The sequence below is a fragment of the Passer domesticus genome, chromosome 13 (genome assembly GCF_036417665.1).
Source record: "Passer domesticus isolate bPasDom1 chromosome 13, bPasDom1.hap1, whole genome shotgun sequence".
In the NCBI taxonomy this organism is placed as follows: Eukaryota; Metazoa; Chordata; class Aves; order Passeriformes; family Passeridae; genus Passer; species Passer domesticus.
This window is the reverse complement of record NC_087486.1, coordinates 5,276,589-5,303,374: the sequence shown is the minus strand read 5'-3', so window position 1 is coordinate 5,303,374 and position 26,786 is coordinate 5,276,589. Positions and strand designations below refer to the sequence as shown.

At 54.0% G+C, this 26,786-nt stretch overlaps 1 protein-coding gene and 1 long non-coding RNA gene across 2 annotated transcripts; one reads left to right on the top strand and one right to left on the bottom strand.

The window, feature by feature from the left end:
* Positions 1 to 9,887: 9,887 nt before the first annotated feature.
* Positions 9,888 to 11,173, bottom strand: HAND1 (heart and neural crest derivatives expressed 1). The gene is made up of 2 exons (XM_064388129.1): positions 10,543 to 11,173; positions 9,888 to 10,024 (listed from the first exon to the last, which is right to left on the bottom strand). Exons 1-2 carry the CDS (start codon positions 11,047 to 11,049, stop codon positions 9,923 to 9,925), a joined length of 609 nt encoding a protein of 202 aa, XP_064244199.1. The 5' UTR covers positions 11,050 to 11,173; the 3' UTR covers positions 9,888 to 9,922.
* Positions 11,174 to 12,716: 1,543 nt separating this feature from the next.
* On the top strand, positions 12,717 to 15,850 carry LOC135280158 (uncharacterized). The gene is made up of 4 exons (XR_010347207.1): positions 12,717 to 12,913; positions 13,433 to 13,523; positions 14,616 to 14,774; positions 14,977 to 15,850. It is a non-coding gene; the product is annotated as an uncharacterized LOC135280158 (long non-coding RNA).
* The last annotated feature ends 10,936 nt before the right edge of the window (positions 15,851 to 26,786 follow it).

Sequence of the window (26,786 nt, the reverse complement as noted above, 5' to 3'; positions counted from 1 at the left end):
TCTCCAGCCATTATATAGCCTAATGCAATTCCATAGCCTAGCTCAATTCTCATTGCAGAGTTCCATTAACTTAATTAGAGTTCTGAATAGATCCAAAGCCATTAGTATGCAATCCAAATAATGCAGAAACATCTCTTCTGGGGTTAATTTCATCCTGTATGCTGACCCTCTGCTCACTTCAAGGGAAGAAGAAGAAATCATTGCTGGTAGTTATTGGCTTGAGCTCAACTCAGGGGAGTTGGAAGCATGCAAAGACTCGAGTCAGTAGCAGCCTGATGGCTGAAAAGTGCAAACACATCCAAGGAGGCTCTGTTAGAATGCAGTTTTCAAAATTTCATAATCTGAAAGATTATTGTATATCAACCTGAAGTAAACTATTGCAGTAAAAATTAATGTTTCTTTTGCCAGGCACTTTAGATGCTCAGCCTGAGAAAAGCAGAGCTTTGTACCACTTCTCTCCAGTATTCTGGTGTCCCAGTTTTCCTTGGAAATGTGGCTGTAAACCACAGATACCCCAGGGTGCAAGAATTGACCAGAACATGTCAAGCCTAGCATTTCAAGTGAGTCTAAAGTGCAAGCTGGGTTCAGAGAGGCTTTGAACACAAGAGCTGAAATAATCTACAGTAAATGGGAGTTTTCATGTGGGTCATGATGGCACAGGGAGGGTGAAGCAGGACATGGCCCACAGGGAGACTGAACAAAACACATTTCCACAGCAGCAGCAGCGTGGAGGGAGATTTGTTCTGTGTCAGCTCTTGTGATGGATGTTTTATGAGAGGGGGAGGAGGGTGAGCTGTGCACTTTACATCTTTTGGTTGAGCCAAATGTAAATACCAATGGGAGATCTTCAGCAGGAACTGCAGTTGCAGGGGAGAGGAGGGGTCTGCTGAGGGACTCTGTTTAAGTTCACAGATTGCTGGACTGCCTGGAGCACTAGAGTCACTTTGTGTCTACAGTTTAGAAACGTGGGTAATACAAGGTGGCCTCCCTTCCAAAAGGAGTCCTTGTGCTGCCCAGAGTAAGGACAGAAGAGTCCCAAAGGTGAAGGAATGTTATTGATGCCTCACTCCTCGTGTCACTGATGCCCTTTAACCATCTCTAGCTTATCAAGTTAGGGAGTTCCCATTTTCCACTTTCAAAGTGTAAATGAACTGTTAGGATGTAAGATACTCCTTGCACTTTTCACAGCTATCCCTGATCTCCTGTTTTTGACTTGCTTGTGAACACAGCTGTTTGGGATGAACTAAATGCTTGAACAAAGTGTGGGGAGAGGGGGAGGCTCCTGCTTTAAACCTGAACTTCCCTTGCAAGCAGCTCTGCAGGCCATCCTGTGCATCAGCAGGCTCCAGGAGCCTCTGGCTCACCTGAGCCTTACCAGGGCTGGGTTTACTCCTGTCTGCTCCACAGCTGCTGCAGGGGAGGTGGGTGGCAGGTAACTTGCAGAATGGTTTGGAGTCTTCTGGCAGGCTTACTGGGAGAGAAAACTGTGTTCCCTCTTCTGTTTCTGGCCTCCATGTGTTGTGCTGATCTTATGCCAAATGTTTTGGACACCTTGTATTTTTAACTGTGTAATATAGCTGTGTATTGTTAAAGCAACTTAGTAACTTATAGCAAAAACTGTAGAACTCATTTCTCTGAGGTGTAGGAAATGTCCTGCTTCCACTGTGTATGAGACTTTAACTCTGTACTGTCTGACAAAGATAAAATTCTGAATTTCACTTTAATAAATGATCTATCTAGCAACCAGGCCCACATTCCCTTGTTTGCCTTTCTGCCCTCAGCACTGATGGTTCCAGAGCCAAGGGAGTCCTGCTTTGTGTGGATGTTTTGTGCCAGGCTCTCAGATTCACTGCCTTTTCCCACCCACCTCCCAGGGCTGAAAACACTGCAGACATGGAGCAGAGAGTGGCACTGCTCAGTGGGAATGCCAAACTGCAGTGGGAATCTCAGCTGATGGGATATTTTCTGACAAACCCAGGTGGGTTGCAATTCATGGAATGCAACATGAATTGAATGCAACAAAAATACAGCTTGCAAGAAAGATGGAGGCTGTTGAAGAGTCACATGCCCTTGCATTTTGGGGAGTGTTTCTGTGATGGGAATTCCTCCCCTCCTGTATCATGAAGAGTGTGTCAAGTGCAGCTTCTCATTTGATTCATGTTTCCTATTGAATCTTCATGTCTAGTTCAGCCCTGTGCTTCTGCTCCTTTCTCAGGCACATCCTTGGCTTCGTTTCATGCATGATTTATGGTTCCTGTTGTCCAGAGTCAAACCTGCATGCCCAGCTGACAGGGTGGGCACTGCTCCAGAACAGTAATGACATGGACCATCCCAACATTCAAGATCCTTTGCCATGAAATGCTTTGTTTCATTTCTTTTTGTGATATTGCTCCTGACCATCAGCCTTACAAGCAAAGGTGCCTCACTTTTTTGCTGCACTGAGGAAGCAAGTGAAAAAAAATGGGATTTGAGTATTTGTTTGTCTGAACTCTGTCCTGGTGTTTTTAAAGGTTCTGCTGGCACTGTTTAATTTGTGCTTTTAGCCTTGATTTTTAGCCAGGAAAGAGGCTGTAGTGTAGCTTTTCACACACTTGGGTTCTCACAGAGGAGGATGATCAGATGTCAAAAGCTTTACACCCAAAACAGATCCTGGTGTCCCCAGTGCCTGCCTCTGTGGGTGTGTGTGGAGGCCTTCATGAGCCAGGATAATTTTGGAACATGCTGCTGTGCTACAGGAGGCTGTCCCTGCCCCGGGGAGCTCTCAGTTGAGGAAGGCAAAACCAGGGGTGCCACAGGTGGGCACCAGGGGTGGAGCACGTCACGCAGCCCCTGTGCTGTCACGGGTTTTTAGGAGGCGTCAGGAGAGAGTCTTCAGGGCAGCATACCCCAGTGGAAGGGGAAAACTGTGTCATTTGCATTCCCAAATTGATGAGTGGGGGCCCTTCTGCCAGCACAGGGAGGAGAGGCAGCAGGGCTCAAGGAGGACAGCTGTAAGCAGCAACCTGTCGTGCAGGTGCTGACTTTAGTACAAGGGGGTATAATGGAAACTTGTGACAGAAATAAAACTGCCAGTTAATCTGCTATTTGTACAGAGCAATGAACAATGCTACTTAATCTCATGTTTGCTCCCCGCCAAGAAACCCACAGAAGATTTCAAGCTCGAGACCAAGGCGGAATCTGCTCAGTCTTTTTGACACATTCACAGTGACAAACGAAGGAGCCAGCAGATTGATCTGGTGGCCGAGAAGTGCACATCGCTCCCTGCACTGCCGGCTGCCGTGCGAGGGCAGTGCGAGCTCTCGGATCGCTGCCCTCCGCGCCCGGGGCAGCGCGGCCGTGTCCCCATCCCGAAGATGCTTCCTTGGCAGAGCTGGCTGTGCCTGTCAGAGACCGGAAGCGGGATTATGCTGTGCTGGGATGTGGAGATCATAAAAACGGTTTGTTTGGGTTTGGAGGGGGTTTTTTTCGTGGTTGGACATTGAAATTGAACACGTCCGATCCTCTGCGTGAGCCGTCCCGCGGCCTCCTTGCAGCCTTGATGGAAACCAGGCATTGCTTCCCTGCTCCCCAGCAGAAAGGGCAGCACAGAGGACCAGGGAAAAATGTGAATGTGGATTTAATGGTTTTGTGTCTTAGAGATGTGGCTGTGCAGGAGGAGTGTGGGGGGAGAAACTCAGGGCTTGCTCTTTTTTTTCCTGCTTTTAAAAAAAATTCTCCTCTATCCAATATGGAATAACTACACAGCTCCACCAGCACTCAGTCTCACTTTGCCATGAGCTGGAGTCCATTTTACATCTCTTGTCCTTGCAGGCAGTGCTGGCTTCTTCCCTAAGTACCAGAAAATCCTCCAGTGTGCTTTTACTTAATTGCCTTTTGCACTTTCTCCAAGATCTGTTCCCTTTACATGTTGCAGCACTCACGGCAGCACCTTCAGCAGGAACACCTTGGTGCTGTCAGGTAGCTGAGGTGGCTCTGCTGCTTCTCCTGCCACAGACATGGCCTGCCAGAGGACACAGTGATGGGCACCCCATAAACCCTGTGTCTCTTCTTGGCCTTGACACCTGTGTGGGCAAAGCCTGTTGTATCCAGCTCCTTTGCACCTCGCTTTGGTGTCTGGGTTCTCAGCAGCTCCTGCACCCAGCCCAGCAGCTGTGGCTGGGAGGAAGCCCAGGTGAGCAGAGGAGGGAGTTTCAGGGTTCCTAACTCAAACTCAGAACTCCTTCCCACATCTCAGCTTGAGAAGGAGCTCCTGGACATGCAGTTATACCAGCCCTGCTTTCCCCTCAGCTGCTCCTGGAGGTCAGTCACAGGCCATGACAATTTTGTCAAGGTAGCTGCAGTTTGAGGGGAGAAAAAAAAAATGTTTTTCCTCTCAATCCCTCAGCCTTCAGCTGCTGGTGATGCCATAAATTCCCTTCTCTGGTTACTGTAAAGTCTTTCAGGGTGGTCAGGACCTGAATTCCTCACACAAAGGAAGAATCGGGGGGAAGGAAACAGCAAGAAGGGCCTTCCCTGCCTTGGGGATCTGTCAAAAGGGCTCAGCGAGGCTCCAAGCATGTGCTATAGCTCTGCAATCCTGCTCCAAGGTAAGTACCTCCCACTCCCCTCTCACCAGTGCACATCCTCCTCCCAGCCTGTGCTCCCCACTCGTGTTCCAGCAGCTCCATCTGGCTCCTTGGCCCTTCTGATCAGCTCCAGGGCTCCTGGAGCTGCAGCACCCCCAGGTTTGTTATTGCACTTCAGCTTTGGAGTAACCAGGAGAGACAGAGCTTGTCCAGCACCACAGGGCTGTGGCAGAGTGCTGCTGAGCAAAGTGCCTGGGTGGTTCCACCCCTGCCCCGAGCTGTACAGCACTGGAACTCTGCCAGCCCTTCCATCCTGGGCCTTAAATGCAGCTGCTGCATGAGACACAGGTGGGCTGCTGTGCCCCCCACACCCCCCACCCTCACCTGAGGCTGTGCTGTCGTGGGAGATCACTGAGAAACTGGCAGCAAAGTGTCAGCACTGCCAGAGAAGGTGTTTGCTGTGGGGATTGCTCCACACTGAGCAGGACAGGAACAGGTAATTCTGCAGCAATCTGTACATCTCCCAGTCCTCTGCACTGGAGAAGGAGGCTTCATGGAGTGAAGGAGCAATGCAGGTTGGCTTTGGAGAGGGAGGGATGTGGGATGGATGATGAGTTTGTCCATTGTTTAAAGATGATCTTGGGAAGGCTGGCCCAAGGTGTAGGGCTCTTGGTCTTTTCCCAACAAAGGCAGCTGCATGGAATAATTTACCCTGGGCAGAGCTCAGTGCAAGCAGAGCCACGCAGGAACTGCCACAGTGGTTAAAACCCAGAGAGTTTGGATTCAGTTTAGAAAATAAAATAAAAGCAAGAAAGTAAAAAAAAAAAAAGTCAGTGCTCATCTACCTTTGGCTGCAGAGTCTTCCCGTGCTTGGACATCATTCCTACAGGTGAGGATTAGAAATGCATCATCTCTTCAGATGGGTCTGGGCATCATGTGACTCCAGGAGCAGGGAGATTTGAGGAAGAACTGTTGAATGTCATGAACTTTGCAGCAGGGCGGGGCCTCGGCTGGCAGAAAACCTTCCCACCTGAGCAGGGCTCCCAGGAGACAGCCTGACTTAGGAGCCAGCAACTGGCCCGAGAGGCTCCAAGTGTTGGGAGAGGATCAAAAAGCTCCCCTGGCAGTAAATCTTTCACCTGCCATGTGACTCACTGGGGCTTGTGGCCATTCCTCCGAGGTCGGCCCCGGGTCAGGATTTCTCCTGTCTCTTTAGCCCCCAAACCTGGAGATTTTTGTCTTATCTTTGACGCCATCTTGACACCGAAAACAAATTATGGCCCAATTACCCTTACTCAGAGGGGCTGGGGCTACCTTAAATGGCCACAACTTCCAGGCGCTTCCTTAAGAGCGGTAATTAGGGGGGCGTGGGGTGGGGAGGGGGCAAGGACTGGGGGTACCCCTGGCATGAGGCTGCCCTTGCTCCCCTGTTTGCCAAGGCAGGAGGGACATCCCATCCCATCTCATCCCCTTCTATCCCTGCTGCACTCCGGGCTCCCCGGAGGCCCAGCAGAGGTGGGGCTCCCCGGTGTCCGGGCTGGGGGCTGCCCTGCCCCCTGCCTCCCCCAGCCCCGTGTCACCGCCTGGGCCAGCCCAGAGGGGCCCCGTGACGGGAGGCAGCAGCCCTGGCCCTGGCCGTGACCTTCGGGACGACCTCGAGTGAGTCCCTGCCAGGGCTGGGGACCGGCTGTGCCTCTCATTCCGAGCTGGGACATTCCCGTGCTCACCCCGAGAAACACGGGACAGCAGCATCACGGCTGAACCGCCAGAACAACCGATCTGAAACTTCTAAAAATTATTTTTCTTCCCATCTTTCAGTCTTATTACCCTGTCCTCTCCTCTGCTCTGTCCCTGGGCATTTTTTGCCCAGGGTTGTGCTGTCTGCCCGAACCCAGCAGCTGGTTTGGGAGCTGGCAAATCCAGCCTGCAGCCTGGGCAGTGCTCACGGGTGATCGGGTGGCTGGGCCTGGGTGTTTCTTCCCCCCCTCCTTTTTTTTTTTGTCAGATTGGTATTTTATTTGGCTCCATCCTGTCTACCGAGCTGTCCAGTGTAACCCTTCCCTTGCTGCTTCTGAGATAAGAATAGGCTCCCCCGAGATCAGATAAACAGGCCCATAAATACCTACAACAACAAGACGCGGGGTCTGGGCTTGGCAGGAAAGGAGGAAAAAAAAAAAAGTCAGAAAAGGAGCCATTCTCTTCCATGCCAAACCAGGGGTGCAGAGAGAGGGGAGGCCCGACACCCCGACAGCATTGCCCCCTTGGCCAGACAGGGAGCCAGGGGCCAAGCAGCGCTGGCAGCAGCGTCCCCTGCAGTGTCCCTCGTGGCTGGATTCCAGCGGCAGGGACCTGGCACGTAAGATGCTGCCCCGGGGCCAGGCGATGCCGGCGAGCGCCTTCCCCTGCCCGGGCAGCGCCGGCCCCGCCTGCGAGCCCCGGGCCAGCTGCTCGCAGCCGCACCAAGTTCACGGCAGGGTCGGGCCGCAGGTATGCGCAGGGCCATCCCCCCTGAGCCATGAGCTAGGCACTTCGGTAGCCAAAACCCCAAAGCCGGTGGCCACACCGCTCTTCCAGGGAGTTGCGGTGCCGGCGGCCCCGGAGCTCTGCGCTCCCAGCCGGGGCTCGCAGCCCGAGGAAGGAAGGGAGGCTGTCCCTGTGCGGGGCTCCCTGCAGCCCCTCTCCCTCTGGGGGTGAAGGGGTGACCCCATCCTAGGCTGGGCTGCAATCTCGAGTCCCAGGCCCGGCCCCCGGAGCTGGGGAGGAGCTCGCTGCTGGCAAACTCAGCTCTTCCAAAGCGCTTTGGGCAGCGGGGAAGCCCGAGGCTACAGGAAATGTTTAGTGGGTTTTTTCCCCTCTCTGCCCCCAAACGCTGAGCCACTACCTCACAGGAAAACCCCTTTGCTGGGCAGGGAAATCCTCTGCAGCCGTGGAAACAGAGAGCGATTTCCTTGCAAAATCCCGAGGAGCAGGGGAGGCTGGCGCTGGGGACACCTTCCCCAGCAGGTACCACCACCAGAAACCTGTGGTAAGAAAAGAAAAATTCCTGCGAATGCAGGCAGAACACGGCCCTTGGCTGTGCAGGGCGCTCCTTCCCAGAAGCAAAATTGGAAACACACAAGGTAAAAACCAGCGGAGGTTTCTGGCGGGGTGAAAGCCCAGGCTGAGAGGGATGTACCGCGGTGTGCCGGCACCGGGGACACGATTCCCGGGCACTGTCACCTTTGCCTCACAGCAGAGCGAGTCCCGAGTCCCCGTTTAATCCTTTCCCTCATCGCTACAGATGGGCAGCCCCGGTTGGAGCTGTATGGATACACGGATACCGGCTGGCACATGTGAACAGGACTGCGGACACATTTATGGGGCGCTGGGCTGTAGTGTTAGTGACAGCTTGGGAGCTTTCCCATAAGAACCCAGCCTTTAGGAGACACTGAAACTTAGACATAAAATAGGATCTTTGAGGCTGACTTTCTGTACGTTTCCCTTTTTTTTTTTTTCTTTTTTTTTTTTCCCTTGAATGCATTCGTGTTTAGGAGTGCCCTACTCTACTTCACTCATGGAAGTGTTACCATGCTAAACCTCTTATAGCTCAAACAAAAAGTTCCACCGCGGGCGGGCATTGCTCTTCTCTGGCAGTCAATTTTCATCTCAGCCTCGCTCAAAGGGATCAGAAAATAGATGAGGGGCAGGGAAGGCAGCCGTGCAGCGGCTCCGGAGCGAGGGAAGGCTGATTTACGCAGCCAGATTCTTCTTCGTCGAGAGTTAATTACACTGGTACCCCACAATGTTTGTGTGTTCCTCCATCTCTATTTGTACACAAAGTGGCTATAAAACCCAAGCCGCTCCCCGATGGGTGAGCTGGGGTATTTTTGGTGTGTGCGGATTAATCGATGTGCCAGTATTTTACAGAAGTTGCATCATTATTTCTATACCTTTAGTCGCAATCAAAAGCTTGGTTTCAAACAGAAAATGTAAAAATCTCTGCTGTGAGCCCTCGGATTAGCCCTAGAATAAATAATGTGCACGTTTTCCCGTGCTGTTTTTCTTTGCCCCAAGCAGCCTCCCGAGGGTCAGGGTTTATCCCGGTGTCTCTGGGAGCGGCGGCGTGGCCAGGCTGGGAAGGCAGGATCAGGCTCTGAGCCGTGCGCGCACGTCTTGGACTCTTTGGTGAGAGCACCGTGTGTGCCCAGTGGTGAGGATTTGGCTTTAATTATTAAGGATTTACGCCTGAGTGGTGGCAGAATTTGTGCTGCGTGAGCGTTGCTGTGTCTGAGGCTGGCGGCATCCATCGCGTTCGGATGGCGAGGAGGGGACGCTGCTCCTTCCAAAAGTGGCCGGGGCAGCGCCCAACAGGGGATCCCTGTCAGAAAGCGCTGCCGGTGCCAGGGCCGGGCGGGCTGCCCCGGCAGGACAGGGGAGCCGAGCCCCGGCTCTCCGCTCTCAGCAACGAAACCCGGGGCTCCGCCGCTCTGTGGTGCCATCCAGGCGCTGGAAAGGCCTGATCCTGCCATCCTTCCCCAAGCCAAACACGAGTCCAGTCCCTCTAGATGGGCTCCTGGGAGGGAAGGAAGGGGTGGAAGGGCAGGGCAGAGTCCGTGCCCCGGAGGAGGTCGCGGGTACACGTTTGCGGAGCTCCACCAGCTCCTGCCGTGAGCAAGGACGGCATAAACGAGTCTGAAAGGATCCCGAGCTCCCCAAGGAGGAAGTCCCTGACATGGATCGGCCCCGCATCAGAATAGTGACTTCAGGGATGTCTTTAATCCCGCAGCATCCCTGTGGGCAGCACAGGGGACCCGGCCAGACCAGCGCGACTGCCGGAGCAGGGGAAAGCAGAGGGCTCGGACCCGAGGCCGTTTGCATAAAGTTTAAATTTTATTTTATTAATTTTTTTTAGCTATTCAGTTTTAAATACGTGGTGTGGCGCGCTCGGTCCCTCGGGAAGTGGTCATGCAGATCTGAGGTAGAAAACCCGGCACAGGAGTGTTCCCAAATGCACCTCTAGGTAGTTTCACCGCAGCCGCACGTCGGTCAGGCAGCGGACGGGGAGAGGGGATGGGGGGCTCGTATTTACAACAGCGAACGAATCGAACCGTTCCAGTCCGGCCCGGCAGGGCAGGAGCCGCGGGAGGGAGCAACGATTACTGCAAATGCGGGAAGGGGACGGGGGAAAGGGCCCGGCTGGTCCCGCTGCCGGCGAGGCGGGCAGCACCGAGCCCGCGAAGCGCTCTCGCCGCTCCCGCGGAGCATCCCCCGGGCCGGGGGCAGCCGGGCCGGCTCCCCGTGTCCTGCGCCTGGACGGGCTCCGGGGCCGGGCTGGGCTCTCTCCGGCATTGCACATGGAGGGGCGGGCGGGGCAGCTCTCAGGGGTTCAGTTCCAGAGCCCAGACCTGCTGGGGCCAGCCCGTCCGGCCCTTCAGCTTCTTCTCGCCGTGACCCAGAGGCTGCGAATAGACCTCGGGCTGCTGCGGGAGAGGAGATGGGGAGAGGAGGGAGAAAGGAGCGGTCAGGAACGGAGCGGGGTCCCGGGCCGCCCGCCCGCCCCTTGCAGGAGCTGCAGCTCCGAGCGGCTTCGCCAGCCCGGGGACAAAGAGGGGCTTTGGAGGTCCCCAGCCCGCCACCCGCCCGCCGCAGCACGGGGAGAAGCGGCCGCCCTGGCTCCGCATCGCTCGTCCTGGGAGAGCGATTCACCGGGGAGGTGAAGGACAGACCGGGGCAGTCCCGGACCCGCGGGCTGACCCCTCGCGGAAAGAGCTCGGCAACCCACCCGGCCCGTCGGAAGGGCTATTTTTCGACGAGTTTTCCCTTCACAGATTTGTTATTACTATTATTATAATTGTTGTTGTTGATGTAATTACGCTGGGGAAAAAGGCTTCAGCGAGGCCGGGAGATTTTAGAGGATTTTTCCCCCCAGCCCCGGGGTTTTTCCCGCCCGCTCCTAGCCCACGGCGAGCAGGGACGCGGGTCCCGATCCGCCTCTTACCGTCTCCCTTTTCCTCTTGTTCTCCCTGCCGTCCGCCTTCTTGAGTTCGGCTTTGAAGCCCTCGGTGTCCCCGGGCTGGCTGTCCTTGGCCAGCACCTCCATCAGGTAGGCGATGTAGCTGGTGGCCAGGCGCAGGGTCTTGATCTTGGACAGCTTGGTGTCGGCGGGCACGTTGGGGATGCACTCGCGGAGCTCGGCGAAGGCGCTGTTGATGCTCTCCGTCCTCCGCCGCTCCTTCTTGGGTCCCCCGACTCCTTTTCGCCGTCCCAGGCGGCCGCTGAGCGCCTCCAGCCGCCCCGGGCCGGCCGGGCCGTACTCGGCGGGGCCGTAGCTCGGGCTCTGCCCGGCGAGCTCGGGGGCGGCCTCGGCCGGGTTCAGCACCCAGCCGGGGAAGTAGGCGCGCTCCTGGTGGCACCGCGCCGCCGGCCCGAAGAGGAAAGGGTCGTGCAGCATGTGGTGGTGATGGTGGTGGTGGTGGTGATGCTGGTAGCCCCCCACCAGGTTCATGATCCGCTCCGCTGGCCCGGGGGCCGCTCAGCAGCGCTCCATGGCCGGGCGGGAGGCGCTCCCCGCCGGGCGGGCGCGGCGGGCTGCGGGGAGCGCGGCTCCGGTGGCGGCTGCGGGCTTTGGGGTTTCGGGTTTGTTGTTTGGGGGTTTTTTTAACCCCTTCTGGAGCCTCCCGACCCTGCCTTTATATAGGGCCGCGGCCCCCCCGCCGCGGAGCCAATGGGCAGGGGAGGATGCGCGGAGGCCCCGGGGGGAGCGGAGCGGCGGAGGGGGCGTGCGCCGGGCTCGGGGCTTTGGGCTCACACCTCCCCGCTGGCCCTGGCTCCCGCCCGCTCCTCGCTCTCAGGAGAAGGGGATGAGGAAGAACCGAGAGGCACCGCACCCCGGTCCCGGAGCGCTCCGGTTCCCGCTGGGGCGGGGGTGTCCGAGCCCCCCGAGAGCCGGCCCGGGAGCCGCTGGTGGATGTCCGGACCTCCGACGGCCGGGCCGAGGGAGAGGAGAGCAGCGGGGCTGGGAGGATGCCAGGGGATGGGGAGGAAAGTGGGGCGAAGGTATCGGAGTGAGGCAGGAGAGGCACCCTTGAGGCTGGGGCGGCAGGGATGGGGCTCCCTGCCTGCACATGGGGCTCCTGGCCCTCGCCTGCATTGCACAGCTGCACAGAGATGTGCACTGCACGCAGCCACGCTGTGCAGTGCACACTGCACAATTCCACACTGCACTGGTGCTGGTTGCACCACGCACTGCTGCTCACACCGCTGAACTGCACACGTTGCCCACATGCACCACAAAGATGCCGCATGCACCACACAACCCTGTGCTGTGCACACACTCCACAAACACGTCACACTCGTGCACCCATATATGTTACATACACCAGCAGCACGGATGTGCCACATGCACGGTGTCATTATAAGTACATGACACACACACATGTGGCACATGCACAATGTCATTATAAGTACATGACACACACGTGTGGCACACACACAGTGTCGTTATAAGTACATAATGCACACACATGTAGGACATGCACAATGTCATTATAAGTACATGACACACACACATGTGGCACATGCACAATGTCATTTTAAGTACATGACACACACGTGTGGCACACGCAGTGTCGTTATAAGTACATAACACACACACATGTGCCACATCCACAATGTCATTTTAAGTACATGACACACACGTGTGGCACACGCACACCCATCACACACGTGGCTTATAAACACACGTGTGTGTGCTGCTCACCCGTGCACAGACACCACATAGCTACATAAATATATAAAAACTATACTGGCCATGCACATGAATGTATTTACAGCAGGGAAGGGAGGACCTGCCCTGTGTTTCCCTGTCCCAGCCTGGCCACAAAAGGGCTGGGGGGACACGCTGAGGTTGGGATCTTGTACTTCACCTCCCAAACCCAAGCCCAGGGAGGGGCCCTGAAGTGGACAGCACATCCTGCTCGCCTCTGCACCCATGGGTGACAGATCCCCAGGACGATGTCCCAGAGCCGGGCCACAGCTGGGGCTGACCCCTGCCCTGGCTGCAGCGGCTGCAGAGGGGACAGGCTGGGCACGGCAGCGGGATCCCAGCACGGCGGGGCAGGAAGGGGCTTTGGGCCCAAGGTATGTTAGCGATTAACGGCGCTTTCCAGCGATTCATCTTGCAGCGGAGGGTGGAAACGTTGGAGGGTTGTTTGCAGGCGCTTGTATTAATCATCCGGGCTAACACACCATTAACGTCCTCCTGCATTTTAAAGATGACAAATTTTATTTGACTTCTCTCAATCACGGTTCCCGGGCGGATTCGGGAGCCACTTAAATGCCTCGGATTTTCCATCGTTAGCTGTTACAAGGCGAGTTGCGGGGGCAGGAGGCTGGGGGGCCGGGCAGGGTGCACGCGGGTCTCCGGTTCTCCCGGCGGCTGGGGGGGAGCGGCCGTGCCGGATCTGCCCAGCTTTGTTCCCCCCCTGCTTTGTTCTCAGCTGCTGCAAAGCCCCCGCTTCCCCACCCCCTTTAAACGAGCGCCCTGCAAACATTTGCTAGTGATTACTCCGCTGTTAGAGCCAGGCTTGGGTAGGGTAGGGCGTCGTGTCCCCGATTTCCTTCCAAGCAGCCGTGGGTGGGTGGGATCCCCGAGCCCGGCTCGGACCTGATGGGAGCCAGCTCTTCTCTCCACCTGGGAGAAGTTCAGGGGTCCCACTTCATGCCTCACCTCTCCGTGCTGGCAGAGCATCACCTGTGGAGCTCTGATCCTCTTACAAACCACCCAGGCTCCTCACTGAGCTTCTCCCCAGCCCTGACAGGTGAGAGTCTGTGGCACCCAGCCCCAGCTCTAGAAATACCTCCCAAAAATACCCTTTTCATCCCCACAGCCCTGCACGGCACAGGCCACTTACAGCCACATCCAGCTGGGAGCTGTCACCTCGAGCCCCGCACCAGAGTCACCTCCAGCTGCCAAGCCAGGTAAGTCCAGCCCAAACCTGGGCATTATTTTGCTTAATCCACTCCCTGATGGAAGTCCCTGGACCCTGTAGAGTTTGGAAGTGCTCAGCTGAGCAAATAGTGGGACCAAAGGGTTGATTTTTCCTTTGGAAAATCATTCTAATCTTTCGCGTTTTAATAAAATAATAAAACCAGAGCCCTTTTCATGCCGACACCTTCTAAATCAAACCAGACTGCCTTTGTCATGGCGTCCAAATTTAGCACTTCTCAAACTTTTGGTGAGTTTCCTTAATTTCACATCTCCCCACTCGCATGGGGGAGAAAACGCCGAGCAGTTTGGATTAGGAGATTTATGGCTGGCATGGCAGGAGGAACCACGTTTCTCTCCACCTGTTTTCCTTCAAATCAGAGAAAGATTTCCTGCCCTCATGGCCAGGTGATGGTGAGGGGGCCAATGCTTCATGCTGGGAGTGAGGTTATCCCAGGTCTCTGTGAACCCCAGCACCCCAAACCCGGCAGGGGCCACCAAGCCCTGCATCCATCCCCATTTCTGGGCCAGGAGCTGAGGTTTTGGCCCTGGCCCCTCAGACACCTCCTTATCAGAGTGCAGCCAGCGGCAGCCCCGCTGTCCTGTGACTTTGACGCCAGCTCTGCTCCCCCCTCCGGCTCCCTTATCTAAATAGGAGCGTAAATCAGGGCCTTGGCAGATGCCCTGGCAGGACAGGGACTCCATAAAAAGGGGCTCTGCTCCAGCTCTGTTTACATTGCAGCCCCGTAAAATATTCCCCTTGTCTTCCTTGTTAGCGTCTCCCTGCAGCATCCCAGCACCCTGCTGCACCCACATCCCCCCCAGCCCGAGCTCCTCTGAAGGCCCAGGGTGCAGCCAGGAGGGTCCCAGCCCTGCCACCCCACATTCCCACACCGTGTCCCCCATCAGGTGGTGCCCAGGGTACCTCCTCACTCCTCCACTGATCCCTCCTCAGGCAGGGCAGGCGCAGAGCAGGGCTGAGCCAGCTCCCCTGGGCAGCTGGGTTGTGTCTAAAGGTGCCCCCGGGTATTTATAGCACTTGCCTGGAATAATGCAATAATAATCACTCAGCACCTTCCTAACAGTTCTGCTCTCAGAGGCCTCGGGGGACGGTGGCAAAAACCCTTGGGAAACTGAGGCAGAGTCTGCTTCAAGGAGAGCTGCAGAGAGCTCTCTGTCTGGGGGATTCTTTTCCTCCTGGCAATGTGAGGAGCGAGAGAACCTGCAGAAGTGAACGGAATCAAGTAAGTTTGATCAGCAATGAACTCTGGGGTCACAGCCAAGGCTGGGCTGCAAAAGCCCACTCAGGGCATCCCTCATCCCCAGCAGGGTTTGCCACACGTCCTGCTGTGCCAGGAAGGGTTTCACAGGGGTGAGGGGTGCTGCACAGTTCACACTTGCTGTGCCCACGCTCTCCTGTGCCCACACACTGCCTGAGTCCCCCAGGCTGCACTGCTGGGCTGCTTAATTCTGCACCAGCACCACAGGAGCAACTCCCAGTGAGGTACATCTGTCAGAGCCCCGTGGAAGGAGCAGGAGGAATTGGGGGTGAACACAGGGCTGTGCCTGGATGTTCCTGTTCCCAGCAGCAAACCACAGCATCTCCTCTGCCCACACCCCTCCTGTGCCGCCCCTGTGGCGACACACAGGATGACTGCAACCATTGCCCCTCAAGAAATACCATCTATTTATGGCCAAACAGCCACTGTCTTGCGTGGATAAATCAAAAGGAAAACAAAGCTTTACGGAAAAAAGTATTAAATTTTCCGTGTGCTCCTGAAGGGACGGGCCAGGCGCTCACTGTTTATTTTTTGGGCTCTCTCTTTGCTAGTACTGTAAGTGACATTGTGTTTACAAAAGTTTTTATGTCATCAGAGCAAAGTCACAGCTCAGCTTCCTCTCCTGTGTATTTTATGTAGATGGATGTGTCTGTGAGGAACATTCAAACTAAACAGAAAGCTGGTTTATAGGAAAATGTATTTATTTGAAAAATCGTAACTCACAATTTTGGCAAAACCGGGTTCCACATTTATTGCTGCTAATGGGGTGTGGCGGCCATAAATTAACCTGGAAAATTGCTGCAGCCATTTCAACAATGGCTCATTGTGCTGATGGAGCAGCAGCTCCTCAAAGATGGCTCATGTCAATTGGCGATTAGGTTTGGATGCAAACAACAGGTAAAGGGAAGGTAACAGCAGCCTCACCACTGGAACCAGCCCCAAAATCATTGCTCTAGGCTGGCATGGGTGCCCTGAGTCTCACTTAAAGCAGAGCTGTTCCCTCATCTGATTGCCATGGAAGTCAGTGGAAGGAGGCTCCACCTGCCATAAGGGGAATTTCTATTTATATCAAATTACCTGTCATAGACCTAATTGGAGATGACAGAAAAACCCAGTCCATGAGCTCTGTCTGGCAGCCCAGGACAGCCACGTGCATGGAGAGTGGGTCCAGTTGTTCCCTGGTAGATGTCTCTTCTTGAAAGAAGTTTTGCATGGAATCAGGAGTGATGCTCCTACCCTAAACCCTCTTCTTTCCCACTCAGATTCCTTGCTTAGACAAACACTGATCCCCAAAACCTTGAGGCTGGCTGCTGACCCAGGGGTACAAGCTGCCACTGTCATTCTCCCATCCTTGATCACCTGGCCCAGGGCAGGGTTTGGCTGCTGGCTCCTGGTGGTAACTCTCCACTCATGGGGAATAGTGGAGAAGAGCTCCCAGATGATTCAGGTTCCTGACAAAAACCAGTGCCTTTCCCTTCTCCAACCACTTTCCACTCCTGAAGCAAATTTACAAGGGCTCTAAAATGTCCTGCTCCAGGGCATCAGCCAACTGCTAATGGCTGGGGATTGGGAAAGACATTTCCTCTGCTCAGAAGGATTGCATAAGCGCTTATTAAGGCAGCTCCTGGCGTCTTCAACAAAAGCATCTGGTTTGGGGCATAGCTGGAGACAAATTTCTGGGTTTGGATGGGCAGAGCTGGACTTGCTGCTTCCAACCCTTCCCTTAGTGCAGGTTTGTGTCATCCCCTATGTGCTGGTGGGGAAAGGGAGGTGGGTCATGACATGAGACGTGTCCTTCTCCCTCTCCCCCTGCTCTCCATTAATCCTGGTAGTGCCACTGTGGGGACTTCTCTTCCCACTCCTTCCAACTCCAGGAGCTCAGGGACCTTCCGAGCCCAGGTACCACAACACCACGTGTGCCTGAGGGATTTCCCTGGTCCCTGTTACACCAGCATCCCACATTCCTTGAAAGAGGGGCTTCCCTCCTGTCCCATTGCTACTGTCCCTGGCACATGGAGTGGCCTGGCTCAGTGGGTGAGCTCCTGCTCTGCACCCTGGCTGTGTGACATTGCAGGTAAATGCCTTTGTGGTGAGAAAAGGCTGCTGACAGTGGTCCTGACCACCAAAAAATGTTGGGATGCTTTTAACAGGGCTCTGCTGTGTCACAGGCTCAGTGTGATGAGCTGGCACTGCAGAGCAGCCAGAGCCAGGGAACAGCATCCTGTCCATGTTTCCCTGTGGTGGGACCATGTCCTGGGATCCCTACTTCCCTCCTTCCTCTCTGTGTGGATCCACATGGGGTTTTTAATTCATTTTGTCTCTAAGATTTTCAGGCAGCTCCAGTTCTCATCACACAGTGTCTCATGCCAGGTCTGGCTATGCCATCCCAACTGTGCCAGGGTAGGAGGATGAGGACTATTAGTGGTGTCTTAGTATCCTGGTTATACTCAGCTGTCTCAAAATTCCAGTTTTTCTCTCTGCTCAGGTGCAGGAGTTACTGCTCACTTCCATGGGAGCAGAGGGACTGATTTTCCCTTGGTTCTCCCCACTGCATCCTGAGATGTCTGTGCAGCTGCTGGGCCAGCCATTACAGCAAGACTCTCAAGATGGGTTTTCCAAGGTTAGATTGAGATGGTTTTAAGAATTAACAAGCATCTGTTAATACTTTTTTTTTTTTTTTTGGTAACAGAAAATTATTTGGGAGTTGGGGGTCATAAATAATTTTAGTGCTTTTTCCCACCCTTTTCCCCCGTTTTATAAATGGGAGGTGGCAGAAGCCTCCCCAGAGCTCATTATTCCCCATCTCAAACTGGGATCCAGCACCCAGCATGGCTGTGCTGCTGCCTTCATAGACATGGGGGGAAGTGGGGGGATTTTGGGGCAAAAAGGCACAGAGGCACTGAGTGTCCTTTTGTCAGCTTGGTCCATGGTGTCACCATGGATATTGTACCTCCTTGCATCCAGGCAGTCACAGGATGGGACATGCTGTAAAAAGTGAATCCAGACCTCCAAAGAATAAGGCTTTTATTGTATATCAATATACACAGTAAATATGTGACTCCTCCTAACATGCTCTGGAGAAAAAAAAAACCTCTCTGAAATGGAGCATATTGGAAGGAAATAAATTGCTCCCATAAAAATGCTGATCCCTCCCTACTTCTCAAAACTGAAACAAAATCGTTTGCTGTGAGCTGAAGACCTTTCTTCTCCTGGCTCCTGGTTTTCCAAGAAGAGCAGGGAACATGAAGGAAAAACAAGCCTTGCCCATTAAAACCCTCTTAAGTGAAACTCCAGTTTTCTCTTAAACTTTGCTTGGAAACATTTGGAGCAGCTTCGTGCAAAGCAGTTCTGCTCTTTGAAAGGCCATTAAAATAAAAAACACCCAACCCAAAATAGCCATCCCTGCAAGAAGCATCTTGTTTGGACAAAAGTGGTTTGTTTTACACCCTGAATCCAAACACTCCTGGGGAAATGTTGTGAAATCCGCCGCGCTGGCGGTGCAGCGGCTCCAGGGATGTTTTGTGGGACATGGACAAAGCTGGTGGGTGCTGGCACGGTGATGGCCACCACCAGCACTTCCCCGCTGATTGTCCCAGCTGCTGGAGTATCCCTGGCTTCAGCACAGTGCATTTTCCACCAGGGTGAAGGCTTGCAGGGGTGACTTCTGCCAGGGAGGGATTTTGTACCAGTGTTCAGCCCCACTCTGATCTTGCTCCAGAGCTCCTGTGGCCTCTCTGCAGAGCCCATCATATGCAGGAGCTGAGAACACTCACCCTGGGACAAACAAAAACCATTTTCCAACAAGGTGTTTAAGCCCTTCTTAGGTTTGTTTTGGGTTTTGGTTGGGTTTTTTTTTTGTTTTTTTGGGGTTTTTTTGTTTGTTTGTTTGTTTTTAACATACTCCATGTTATATCTAGAGCACAAAAAACCCCCCACAGTAATTCCTAAGCCAGCAATATGCACACCAGCAATCCTGATACAGTATTTATACATATATATATAAGATTAAACTTGTATATACATATCAATATTTTCTGTATTTTATATAAATCAATATTTTATTTTATTTATAAAAAATAAAATAAATGTAAGTACAAATATAATTACGATTGTAGATGTAAATATAAAGAAGTATATATAGCACGTGTGTGTGTATCTGTGTATATATATGGTGCTGCTTTTTCTGCTAGTGGCATCAGTCTGTGATTTAGGAAATCACAAATATTTCTATGCCAGGGCCTTTGGCAGTGAAGTTTTGCCATGCAGCTGCCCCTCCTGTGCAGCAAGCCCAGCCTGGTGAACCCTGCCAGGAGCCCAACACCCATGGAGTTAGGGAGAATTTGTTCCTCACGGATTTGCCTGAACCTGCCAATTTATTGGGGAGCTGAGATCCTCTGGACGGGCGCTCCACCTCCCTGTGGCTCTCCAGGAGGAAGCTGGCCCAGCCTCATCTGCTCGGTGTGATGCTGAAATCGTGGGTGGAGGGTGGGGAGCCTCCAGTGCCGTGTCCTCCCACCCCAAGAGCTGCTGCCCCCACCTTTCTTCTGGAGGGGATGGGGGGAGAAAGGGCTACACCACTGTGAAACTGCAGTTTTCGAGGGTGGTGATTATTTTCTTGGGCCAAAAGGACAAGAAACATCTTGTCTAAAGATGACAGGCTCGATTTGCTGTGTCATTAACCAGAGCCGAAACTCTAGATGGGCTGGGTCTCCTGTGAGCTGCACGCTGCTTCCCGTGCTGCTGCTGAGCTCTGATTCTGCCAGATAAAGGCCTTTGTGGGTGCATTTCTCTTGCTCAGACCTTGTTTTAATTCCATGGATGCTATTTTGCTGTCTATGGGATGAGGAAGTTGTTTCTCCCCCGCTCCCTCATGTGCCCCCTAAAATGCACTGGCTCTCCAGCACACACACACTCCCCCAGGTGCTTGCAGGAGCTTCAAATAAGCACAAAATATAACCCTCCTTCTCACCAGGAAAAAGAAACCCCTCATTCCCAACCTCCCACAGCCTTGAGATCTCATGGAAATAAGCCCCAAGGTCCAACCCAGGAGTGGTGTGGTGACAACGGTGTGAGGTGCAAACAGGCAGCAGAATTGGGAAGCCTCACAAAAGCCCCAAAACCACCCATCTCTTGGTCCTGGCTGTGCTGCCAAACCCCAATCCAGGCTAAAAGCAGCTGCTGAGACCCAAATGTGGTGGATGAGGAGAGCAGCCAGGTGAGCTGGGCTCAGCATTCGGCCACGCCAGGGGCTCAGCTGGGCTTATGGACACCAGCACCTAAACACAAAGCACTTTTTAAAGGATGCTCTGGGGCCTGAGCAGCCCCTGCCTTTGCAAGCAGAAAGCTGGAGGCGACAGGGCTCACATGGAGGTGGTGGAAAGGGAGCACTGGAGCCGAGTGTGCCGCCTGCCTGTGCTGCTTGAGCCGGCTCAGAGCGCGGTAGGAAAAAACACCGCAATAGGCAAAGCATCTCCCGTTTGCCCCTAAGCTCTGGCTCTTCCTGTGCTGATAACAAGCCCAGTAAATCTCCTTACAGCAATGAGACATTTTTTTCCCCTCTCCTTCCCTCCTCACAGCCTTGTCAGACCGTGCTGGCTGTGGGAGCTGGGGTGGGACCGCCCTGCTCACCCCTCTGTGGGGAAGTATCCCAAAGCACGCAGCCCCCCGAGCCCCCCAGCAGGTTCCAGAGGTTTCAAGCCCTGCCCTGGGGTGTGGGAAGGAGCTGGGTGCAGGCAGGAGCTGTCTCCTCTCTAATTGCCCCCGGAGCCCTATGGCTGAGCCACTTGCTGCTATCTCAGGCCATCGCAGCTGGTGCTGGGCTGAGTCAGGAGAGATGGAGACTGATACTGGCCCTCTGTCCGACTGACAGGGGTGCAGGGCAAGAGTGGAGAATAAAACCTGGGATGTACGTGTCCAAAATCTCCCTGGCCTTAGTGCCCTGGCTGAAATAGGGAGCTTAGGCAGTGAGCAGGTTCCCATCAGCAGTTTGGTGCTCAGTCCTGGGCTGGATGAGCCCCAGAGATCTGTTAGATGTAGCTCCTGACCTGGGAGAGTTTGAGCCTGCCCAAAACCTGGCAGAAAGAGCATTGCTGTTCTGAAAAAGCAGCTCTGGATATGCTGGGCAGCAGGATGGGGTTAACTCAATTTAGGAGTTGTGGTGGGACATAGGGCCAGCGTTTCCCATGCAGGAGATGGCCACAGAGCTTCCTCCCAGCTGCCTTTTTTGTGGCTGAGGGCTGGGACCCCTTTCTGGTCCCACCACGCTGCTGTTCCCTCCCCATGGCCAGCACCCTGCCACCAATTTGCCCCCAGTAAATGCCACCACGCCATGGCTCAGCTGCTGCCCTGCTGGGATTTTCCTCCCTCGTGCATCAGCAAACACTGCTCATTCCCCTCTTCCTCTGGTGAATTCCTCATAAATTTCCCGCTGCCGGCTCCACCAGCGCCGTGTTCCCATTAAACCTTGCAGGCTGATTGCATCTGTCAGTGTCACTGTCTGGGGCTGGAATGTGTCACCCTGCTCCAGAGGAGTCATGTATTCAGCCGTGGCAGAGCATTTCAGGACAAAGCACTGGGTTAGATCACGGTGGGACAGTTTTGCTGCAGTGGCAAGCGCTGATCCATCTCGCGGAGCCGGAGGAAAGCACCGCCTCTGGATTCTTTCCTATTTATTTTTCCTAAACAGAGGGCTGAGAAGTGTGAGAGTCACCTACCCACAGGATCCTGAACTTTGCTGGAGCATCCTAAAGAAAGGGAGTTTGCTTTAAAAAGCCTCCAAACCCCATGAATTTGGAGCAGAGATTTTTTTCCACTGTCCCTGCCATGTCTTACCACTTTTGTCCAGATTCTTGGGGTGCCCAGCTGGTGGCAGGGGTGGCCCCAGAGCTGCATGTACTTTGGGGTCCCTGCTGTGTGATAGCAAGGGCTGGGGCTTGTGGGGTCTGGGATGCCCACAGTAGTGGAGGAAGCAGGTACAACCATGGCCCAGCATCTCACCATGTCCCTGCAGGCAGTGGGACGGGGAGACTCTGGTGGTGACAGTGCAGTGACCATGGGGAGCAGCCAGCTATGACAGCACCATGCCCACACCAGGTCCCTAACGGTGAGGGGGGGGGTCTCTTGAGATATTAGATGTGATAACCAGGCATTCAGAGTTAAAACATAAAATGAAATTATGCTTCTGCTCTCATTATTGATTTAAGTGTGCAGCCGCATGCAGGAACCCCACATGCTGGGAAATACTTCATCCTGACCATCAGGAACTTCATCCCCTGTCCCTGCCTGGGGAAATCTCATCCCTGTAATGGCAGAGGTGTGTGTTTGGGTGGGCCATGGAGTGAGATGAGGAGATGAAGGGACAGCTGTAACCTCAAGGACAGGCGCCCTTGTGCAGCGGCTGCACAGCAGGAGCGAGTAATTCCTGGCACAGTGATGGACTCAGCTTTGGGACACATACCCTTGGATGGTACTGTGCCACTGGTAGCAGGTTTCCCTTTGCTTTTCCTCAGCTACCTGTGCTGGTGTCCTCCAAGGGGGGCTCGGATGTGCTGGGAAGCTCCTCTCCCCAGGGTGCTGCCCGGTGACCTGCGTATGGTAAGGGTGGAAGAGACAGTCAGTCTGTGTTGCTTTGTTTATAAGAACATATTTGCAGTGATTGATGTCTGAGCTGGGGAAGTATGCTTGCAAGTGAGACTTTAAAACATGAATCAAACAATGTTTGGAATATGTATGCTGCTCTGTCAAACATTTCTCGGCGTTTGGAGTCTGCAGAGCCTGCGCGTCCAGAGGTACCAGTGCCTGCGCAGAGGTGTCTGCAGGGAAAGCATCCACCACGCTGTGAGGGTGAGTGTGGGCATCCTTCAGCCTCGCCATCACCTCTCCACCCCAGAAGGCTGCTGGGAACAGCTGCATTTGCCCCGTGGCCAGGGGTGCACGTGGAGGCGTCCCGTTAAGCGCCGTCCATCACGGGACATTCCTTCACGCGACGCTCCTCTCTGCCAAATTGTCCCTGGGGCCTGCTGAGGAATGAGAGCGGCCCTGGAGGACAGAGCCGGCTTTCAGGCTTCCTTCCCCTCCAGATAACCCCACTGCCCGTGGAGAGAAGAAAGGTCTGGAAGGGGAGGGCCATATCCAGATGTTCACTAAGTACATTAAGACCCTCAGCCAGAGGAGCACATGCTTCAGGTTAAGCCCCTGAGCAGTCCCAGCTGCAGCAGAATTAATAAAGTCTTCACTTAATCACTTACTGAATGCTCTCCCTGATAAAGACCGGGGTAGTTTATAGTGGACAGGGAATCTTCTCAGGGTTTCTCTTTGCATGTGCTGCTTGGGCAGTCCTGTATGGGCATCCCTCCACGCTGGCATCCCTGCTGCCACGCCAACTCCTTTGTCCATGGAGCAGTGTGGGTTTCCCAGTTAAGAGAGCTGCCTGCACTATAATACAAGGATTGTGGATCTCATCCCATATTTTCTGGAGCTCTGCTTTCTGTTCTATTCATTGGGATGTTCCACTTCCTATTGCCCATGGAGTGGGACTGGACACGGCTCATCTCAACAGAGCCAGCTGTGGAAATCACTGCCAGCTGTTGGAACAGCTCTGTCCCAGCTGCCCCATCCCACTTCCTCCAGGTCCCAGGGGATACCTTGCTCTCCAAACCCCAAAATGGCCCTGGGCCACCACCTTGCTCCACACAGAATCCAGCTGAGGGGATTGATGTCCTCAGACTCGGGAACTTGCAGACATGACCTGATGGCACCAGGTGCTGTGTCATGCTCAGAGAAGCATCATCACCCCAAAAAGCCATCCTGGTGGGCAGGATATCTGGGGTAATGCCAAGCCCACCTTTCCTGGGAAAGGGATTGGTTGGGAACAGCCTGAGAGGGGCGGGTGCCAGCTGGCTGCCACTCACTGCCCATAAATGATAGATCCAGGCCCACACTGGGTGAGGCATCTGGAACAGAGGGGGACAGCAGGAACTGGGCATCCCTCCAAGATGGGCAGACCTTCCTCCTCTAGGGTCTCTGCCCGCTGCTGCCCATGGGGACACCAGGTCTGCCTGTCTTACTCCTCCTCCCAGCCATTATTTATTTATTTGTTTTCCCCAGGAATCCCAAGAAAACCATTAGAAAGTCTCCTGCTCCTCCACCCAGGCACACCACGCTTGTGTGAAGTCTCTCTAAGTGCATGCATGGAAAAGACATCCCATGAGCAGATCCCCTTCTCACGGGCCCGCTGTCGTTGCCTTTTAGCACAAGGGAGATTTATTCACTTCACGGGTATTTTTAAAAGGCTTTTTTTTTTTATAGCTGGGCTTCTCCTACTTAGAGGAGATTAGGAGATCGTATTTCATGACTTCTTGTGGATCCCCTTTCGCAGGCTCTAATGAACTATGGATGAGTGACCATGGTAATCCAGTCTGGGCAGGACCTCATTAAAGTCACCAAGGCCGTTATAATAAGTGGCTACATCTGATCACATTACTCCTTTAAATCGCTGATTCCACTGGTATATGAGAGCCTGCCCTTAGCCCAGCACAGGCAGCAGGAGCTTTGCTCCGGGCTCTCACCTCCTGTGCTGCCAACAAGGCACAATTTGATTAACTCGTGTTGCAGAAAGGCCACAGGATTTCCCTTCACTGTTTTGCTCAGCCAGCCCTAGTCAGAGCAGGCAGTGTCCCATCCTGTTGGAAGCAGGTGGATGGTGCAAAGAAAGGATCCCAACATTTCCCAGTTATTAAATGAACTTTGGGACAGGGCTGGCACATGGCTCTCTCGGGTCACATCCAGCCTGTGCCTGTGTGATGGCACCAGGGGAAGCAGCACTTTCAGCTCCACACCTTGTGAAAAGCAGCCTGGAGCAGTCCTAGCTGTCCTGACTGGTTAGCCTGCAGCTGGCCCTGCTCCTGTGCCTGCCACCCCAAGCCCACAGCATCCCCACAGCGGCAGGGCTCACAGCCCCAGAGCCCTGGGATGGATCCCACCCCAGAGTCCCAGTAAGATGGAGCCCAGCACTCCAGTAAAACAGGCTGCAGCCCCTCTGGCAGTGAGGTTTGCCCTCCTGCCCCACACTGGGGTGGTGGTCCTGACCCCTGCCCATATCCCTTCCCTACTGAAAGCAGACACAGGCAGCTCAGCAAATATCCAGAGGGGCAGGCTGGGGGGAGAAAGGAAAAAAAAAAAAAAAGCCAGATCCATCTGCAAAAACCCAGGCAGAAACATTTCTTTGTCTTGGAAAGTGTCAGCGAAAGAAATTCCCTTTGAGGGTAGGTTTGTGTTTGCAAGACTTCAAACCCCTCATCTGGACAATAACAGCTTCTGTCTCAGGGAATTCCAGCCACGAGGTACCGGCCGAGCCCCAGGAATTAGAGGTTCGGCCAGTAATTAGGGCTCTGGCTGATAAGGGTGCAGAGCTCAGCCACCTCGGGCTCTGCTCATGCCAGAGCAGTGAGTGTGCATCACAGCCCGGCAGAGGCACAGGGTGTGAACAGCCAGCCAGGGCCAGGGCTCTCCATCCCTCACTGCCACCGCTCAGCAGCAGCGGGATGTGCCCAGCAGCCCTGGCAAACACGTCCCACTGGCAGCACAACACCAAACCTGATTTAGTACAGGGGGAAAAAAGTGATTTTTTTTCTCGTCTCGGCCACCCGAGCTGTGCCAAACCCCTGCAGCTCGTGCTTGGCTGTGGGTCTGCCATAGGGCACCAACTCCTGCCAGCTCCTCCCTGATACACAGGCACACCCAAACACGCTCAGAACCAAAAATCTGAGTTTTACAGCTGCTGAAAACCAAGGATGTGCCTTTGCTGCCCTCTCAGCCCGCTGGCAGGGAGCCCCAGGCTGGCAGGGCTGGTGCCAGAGCTGAGCAGCCCAGGCTGCAGAAGAGGAGGTTGATGCACAGGGCTGCAGGCTGAGGAAGGCCGCCCGGGACTTCTGATCATCTCATTAACCACGAGAACGGCAGAAAATAATTGCTTGTGGTTCAATGCAGTCCATCTGTGTGGGATTTTCTCAATAATAAGTGCATACGGCCTGGTTTTAATGTTTTTCAACGTTTTTTTAAACTGAAACATTTCCTAGAGCCGAAACCTGGGCAAAAATCAGTTCCAGCCCTGGGGGCAGTGAGGGGATTTAGAGGCACAAGTCTCGGGGTGACTTTTTAACAGGGTTCGTACAAACTATCCTGCCCATAATGCTCATGTAATTGATGCTTTTGAATACTCCAAGGAGGCCAAGGTCCTTGGAGGCTTTGAAAGTATGTTTTACAGTACTTTCTGATGTGATATATAAAAAACCCCCTGATCATGAGTCAGGCAAGCAAAGCTCTTGAGACTGACTTAAAATTATTTACATGCACACACACCCCTTTTTAAGTGATCACACTTAAATATTTTCAATTTTTTTTTTTTTTTTGTTCTAAGAAAAGCTGGTTTTTCATGCAGAAAGCAGAACTTGAGGACTCCAGCAGTTTTGGTGTAAAAGCTGCCTCTCAGCCAGCTGCAGGGGTGCAGGGAGGGCAGGACACAGAGGCTGGACAAGATTGGGCTGTGCCTTCCTGCAGAAGGGTTCATACCCAGAGCTGATTTGTCTTTTTTCCCTCCAAGATGCAGTTTGAGGTTTAACTCTGGCCAAGCAGCAAGTGACTGTGAGGAATTTTGCTCATTGGGAGGGATGAAGCAATGGGCTTGGTCCTTTCCAGTTTTTCCCAGTCCATTAAAGCCAAGCAGGTAACTGCAGCATTTTGCCTGGGATGAGGGAACTTAATGGGCTTCTTGCAAACACACACATGCTTGTTAAAGTCGTGGCTGTAAAAGTGGCTCTCTGACCCTGCCAAAATCCTGTCCCAATAATTTCCCCATGTGGTGAAACACCGGGCATTTATTGTGGCTTTGCTCTGCCACCTTCTCCCCAAAGAGAGAGCACAGGGGGCTGCAGACCCTGCCCACCCCACAGCTCAGCCCAGCACCAGCAGCCCCAGCCC